The 6,000-nt window shown below is 67.0% G+C and overlaps 1 protein-coding gene across 1 annotated transcript; it reads right to left on the reverse strand.

Annotated features, from left to right (window-relative positions):
- Positions 1-1,522: 1,522 nt before the first annotated feature.
- Positions 1,523-3,657, reverse strand: MFSD5 (major facilitator superfamily domain containing 5). The gene is made up of 2 exons (XM_030967259.1): positions 3,629-3,657; positions 1,523-3,066 (listed from the first exon to the last, which is right to left on the reverse strand). Exon 2 carries the CDS (start codon positions 3,040-3,042, stop codon positions 1,726-1,728), a length of 1,317 nt encoding a protein of 438 aa, XP_030823119.1. The 5' UTR covers positions 3,043-3,066; positions 3,629-3,657; the 3' UTR covers positions 1,523-1,725.
- Between the last annotated feature and the right edge of the window lie 2,343 nt (positions 3,658-6,000).

The raw sequence follows: 6,000 nt of genomic DNA on the forward strand, positions 1-6,000 counted from the left end.
CCCGCTGCGCCCCGACTGACGGCTCCTCAGCCAATCGGATAACGAAACGGGCGGAAGGCGGAGCCTACTGGGGAAAGCGGAGAGTGCGTCACGATCGCGTGACGTTGCAGGCACGGGGCGAAAGCCGTAAGGGCGCCCCCTGCAGGACGGGGGGGACTGGGAGGAACTGGGGAGGACTGTGGGGAATGGAGGAAACTGGGGAGGCAGGTGGGAACTGCGAAGATGGGGGGGTTACTGGGAGGACTTGGGGAACTGGAGGATACTGGGGGCACTGAGGGGCTCAGCTTGGGGACAAACCAGCACTGTGCTCGCACTGGAGATGTGGCTGGACTGGGAGTCACTGGTTTGAACTGGGGCCGCTCTAGGGGGGTTTCAGGGTCCCCCAGACCCAGGTTTGGGGGGCGGGGGGAGGAGGAGGACTTCACAAACACCTCTACTGGGTGGGTTTATTAGAAATTAATTAAGTAATTAATACACCCCCACCCCCATGACAGCACATGGGGTTGGTCACAGGCCACAGCTGGTCTGGTGTCCCCATGTCCCCTCTGCTGTGCTGTGGGGGAAGTGGCACTGTGACTGTCACAGCCCAGGGGTTACCTGGGGATGCACCAGTGTCCCCATCCCGTTATGGGGGTGACACTGTGATCTGTCCCAGCTCAGTGTCACCTCGGGGTGTCCCCATGTTGCCACCTCGTTGTGAGGATGGCACTGGTAATGGGTCACCAGCAGAGCTCTGTGTCACCATCGGGGTGTCCCAGTGTGACTGTCACCTCCATTTCATTATGGAGGTGACACTGTGACCTGTCACAACTTAATATCACCAGTGGGGTGTCCCAGTGTCACTGTTACCCACAGCTCAGCCATGGGGGTGACACCGTGACCTGTCACAATTTCTTGTCATGATTGGGGTGTCCCAGTGTTGTTTCACCCCAAGTCCATCATGGGGTGGCACTGTGACCCACTGCAGCTCAGTGTCCTCAAGGGGTGTCCCAGTCACCCACAGTCCATTGTGGGGTGACACTGTGACCCCTCACCGCTCAGTATCCCCATGGGGTGTTTCTGTCACTCACAGCTCAGCACGGGGGTCACACTGTGACCCCATCACTGCCTGGTGACCCCATGGGCTCATCCCATGTCCCTGACCCTGTCATATTCTGGTGTCCCTGTTGAGCTGTCCCAGTGTTCCTGTCCCTGTCCTTGTCCCCATAAAATCCCAGTGCTCCATCAAGCTGTCCCTGTGTCCCTGGTGTCCCCACTGAGCTGTCTCGGTGCTCCTGTCACTGTGACATCCCAGTGTCTCTGTCCTTCTCATATCTCGGTGTCCCTGTCACACCCCCACTGAGCTGTCCTACTGTCCCTGTCACACCCCAGTGTTCCCATCAGGCTGTCCTGATTTCCCTGTCACACCCCAGCATTACACCCCTATGTCCCTGTCGAGCTGTTCCAGTGCCCCTGCCCCACCCCGGTGTCCCCACTGAGCTGTCCCAGTGTCCCTGTCTCTGTCACAGCCCAGGGTCCCGGTCCCACCCCAGTGTCCCCATGGTGCTGTCCCAGTGTCCCTGGACCACTCCAGTGTCCCCATCGAACTGTCCCAGTGTCCCTGTCCCTGTCCCAGCCCAGTGTTCCTGTCACACCTTGGTGACCCCCTCAAACTGTCCCAGTGTCACCCATGAGAGCCAGGTGTCGCTGCTGAGCTGTCCCAGTGTCCCTGTCCCAGTGCGCCTGTCACTCCCCAGTGTCCCCCTCGAGCAGCCCCTCGTCCCCCACCCTCAGCCCCTCGTCCCCACGGCTGGTGCCCAGGACCCCCCCGGCCGCCCCCAGCGCCACCAGCGCGGCCAGGGCGGCGGCCCCGAGCACGGCCCGCGTCCCCGCGGGGTCCCCGGGCAGCGCCGGCAGCGCCAGCGCCACCCCCAGGCCCAGGGGCAGCCGCAGCCACCGCGCTCCGCCCGCCGCGTCCCCCCCGCGCTCCAGCCGGCGCCGCAGGAACGCCATGGCCGGGAAGTAGATCCCGCAGGAGAGCTGCAGCAGCAGCACGGCGAGGAAGTCGCCGGGGGCGTCCAGCGGCAGGGCCAGGAGCACGAGGGCCAGCGCCAGCAGCAGCACGGAGCCGGGCAGGAGCCGCAGCGGCTGCAGCCGGAGCCTCCCGGTGGCGCCGCGCCGGAACAGCGCCGAGCCCGCGGCGCTGGCGGCCGTGAACGCCGAGAAGGCGATTCCCAGAGGGATCCCATGCGGCTCCAGGACGGGCGTCCAAAGGAAGGCAAAGATGAGCAGGATGCTCTCCACCAGGGCCTGCACCAGCCCCAGGAGCAGCGCCCGGGGCTCGGACACGAGGCCCCGAAGGCCTTCCCCGCAGGCCTTCCCGCAGGGCCGGCTCTTCCCGTAGTTCTCATCCCAGTTTTTCCCAGCGAAGATCCCCGAGAGAGCCAGGAAGGGCAGCGCCGCCAGGAACGGGGCCGCGGGGCCCAGCGGCAGCCCCTCGGCCAGCAGCCAGGCCAGCAGACCGGCTGCCACGGCCAGGCCGCTGTTCCAGAGCGCCACGCGCGAGAAGGTGTCGGGAATCCACTCGGCAGGGAAGTCGTGGCACTCCAGGTGCTCGTGGAGGTACCAGGACTCAAAGGCAGAGAAGAGCAGGGAGGTGCCGAGCCCCGCCAGGACCCGGGCGGCCGCCAGGGCCAGGAAATCGTGGGAGAGTTGCAGCAGGCAGGACACGGAGCACAGCCCCGAGGACAGCACGCAGGACTTCTTCCGGCCCAGCCGGTCCACAAAAACCCCGGAGACGAGGCCGAAGGCGACGTTGGAGGCGAAGCCGCAGGAGTAGAGGGCGGCGATCTGGCTGCGCAGGAAGCCCCGGCTGTGCAGCAGCTGGAATAGCAGCGGGCCCTGCAGCCAGTCGGCGGCCAGCGCCGGCAGGTATCCCAGCAGGAACCGCCGCTGGAAGCCGCGGAACGCGGGGTTGGAGGGCGGGGGACAGCGCGGGGCCGGCTCCAGAGCCAGGCAGGTGAGCAGGAGGAGGGCGAGGGCAGAGCAGGGCAGCAGGAACATGGTGGGGAGGGGGCTCAGTAGGGCCTGGGGAAGGGAAAAGGGGAGATCAGCACTAGCAGGAACTGGGAAAGTCCAGAGGCACCACCCAGGTGCCCCAAATTCCCCAGACAGCCCATGGGTTCTCTAGGGACCCCCCACCCCACAGGGACCCCCAGCATCATTGATACGGCACACAGTCCCCCACAGCTTTTCCACAGGCCACCCCTCCCAAGGCCACCCAGACCCCCCCCCCCCAGGCCCCACAGAACCCCCACAGACCCAAACCCCCACCAGAGTTCCCCACAACCCCCACAGACCCCCATACCCCCCACGCTCCAGATTCCCACGGGCCCCACATAGAACCTCCACAGACTCCCCATAAGACCCTCACAGAACCCCCACCCCCCACCCAGGACCCTCGCACCCCAAATCCTCCTTAAGCCCCCCCATATACCCCCTACAGCGCCACACAGCGCGCCCTCCACTCCCATAGCCCCTCCCCGGCCCCAGAGTTGCCCCATAGGATGCCCCCAGACACCTCTCAGACCCTCCAAAGCCCCTCCATCCCTCCCGGTAACCCCTGGATCCCTCAGGGTCCCCCCCATACCCCCGGGCCCCGCCGGCGTCGCAGCGGCTCCGCGGCGCCTCTGCCGAGCTACTTCCGCTTCCGGTCCCATGGGCGCCGCCATGTTGGTCTGTGTCATGTGACACAGGGCGCCCCGCCCCTCACACGGGCCCCCCCCGTGCCCACAGAGACCCGCGGGTACCGGTGGGGACCCCCCGAGGGACCCCCAGACAGCCCACGGGGGATTGTAGAGACCCCCGAGTGTCCCCCATTGTGCCTCCGCGGGGGGTTTGCGGCATGCCAGCCCAAAGAGCCGCCCCCTAGCACGCCTCGGGAGGTTTGTGGGGACCCCCGCCCTCAGAGAGCTCGTGGGAAGAGCCTCGAGCAAACCCCCCTGGTGACCCCTCCGGTAACCCCCAGTAACCCCCGTACCCCCCGGTACCCCCCGTACCCCCTCTCGGTGTCCCGGTACCGGGGGCTGCCTTGCCCACCCCTCACTCACCGCCGCCTCCGGGGGTCCGCGCTGCGGCGTGGGGGGGCCGGGCCCCCCTCACTTGAGGCTCAGGCGGGGCCGGGGGGGCAGGCGGCGCGGGGGGGGGCAGCACCGGGGCTGACACGGGGGAGGACAGGCCGGGGGGTGGCACTGGGGACAGGCCGGGGGGGCGCAGCAGGGGGAGCAGCAGGGGGGGCGGCAGGGCGGGGGGTGATATTGGAGGCAGCAGGGAGGGGGGTGACACTGGGGGGGGCAAGGAGGGGGGTGGCAGGGCAGGGGGGGACACTGGGGACAGCAGGGCAAGGGGTAGCACTGGGGGAAGCACTGGGGTGGGGGGTGACACTGGGGACAGGGAGGTGGGGGGCACCAGGAGGGGTGGCAGGAAGGGTGACAGGGCAGGGGGCAGCAGGGGGGGGCGCAGCAGGGCGGGGGGCGGCACTGGGGGCAGCAGGGGGTGAGCAGAAGGGGCATGGCGGGGAGCAGAAGGGGGGGGCGCAGCAGGGCAGGAGGTGACAGGGGGGGTGACAGCGCGGGGACGTTCCCCCGCGCCGGCGGGGCCGGGGTCCCGGCCAGCCCAGCCCCATGGCCGAGCCGCCCCCCCCGCCCCGGGGATTTACCGGGCAAAGCGGCTGAGCGGGGGGAGTGAGGGGGGGCACGTGGCGGCACCCGTGGGTGAGAGACATGGGGACATGAGGACACGGAGTGGGGCGCAGGGGACATGGGGACACCGGGGACGTGGGGAACATGGGGGGTGGGGGGATATGGGGGACGTGGGGAGGACCTAGGGATAGGGGGAAGGCGGGGGGTACAGTGGGGCGGGGGATATGGGAGAGCACCGGGGACACGGGGGGGACAAGGGATACGGGAGAGCACAGGGGGCACAGGGGATATGAGGGTGCACAGTGGACACAGGGGGGCACAGGAGACATGGGGGGGGCACAGGGGACACGGGGGGCACAGGAGACATGGGGGGGCACAGGGGACACGGGAGACATGGAAGAAATTGAGGGCAGGCAACATGAGTTCGGGGGCTATGTGGGGACACAGGGACATGGGGGGACACTCAGAACATGGAGGACATGGGGATGTGCAGGGACATGGGAAACACATCTGGGGGGACAGAGGGGACGTAGGGGTGCACAGGGGACATGGGGAACACGGTTGGGGACATGGGATCATGGAGGCATGGTAGGGCACAGGGGACGTGGGGGACAGGGGACACCGGGGAGACATGACTGGGGGGAGGAAGGGGTTATGGGACACGCAGCAGCATAAGGGACACAGAGGCCATGGGGAGACACACAGGACATTGGGGACATGGGGAGGTCACAGGGGACACGAAAGACATGGGGGGCAACACGATTGGGTGGACCCAGAGATATGGTGACTTGGGAGTCACGGGGTTTACGGGGGGATGCTACTGGGGGGACACAGGTTGGGGACATGTGGGCCACGATTGGGGCTCACAGGGAATTATGGGGGCTGTGGGGAGATATAGGGGGACAAACGGGAGAACAAACGGGGGGACACAGGGGTTGGGTGAGACACACGGGGGGGTTCCAGCGTGGCGGGGGCAGGGCCGGGGCTGCACAAAGGGGCCATTGAGCTGCAGTGGGGGAGGGGCGGGGAGAGGAATTTCCACCCAAAACTTTTTCCATGAGCCCATTCCTGCCCCTCCCCCACTCCAACCCCTCCCCTCCCCTTTTCCCGGCACGGGGGGAGAGGCGGGGATGGGGGGGGTTACACGCGTGTCCGGCCATGGGGACACGTGTGTGCATGTGTGTAATGTGCAGGGACACACCCTGCACACGTGTCCTCATGCCCAGACATGTGTGTGCTCACTAGAGGCTGGGTAAAGGTGTGTGACACATGCAGTGACACTTGACCATACCGTGTACAGGTGTGTGACACGTGCAGTGAC

Source organism: Camarhynchus parvulus, chromosome 29 (genome assembly GCF_901933205.1).
Source record: "Camarhynchus parvulus chromosome 29, STF_HiC, whole genome shotgun sequence".
NCBI classification, from domain to species: Eukaryota; Metazoa; Chordata; class Aves; order Passeriformes; family Thraupidae; genus Camarhynchus; species Camarhynchus parvulus.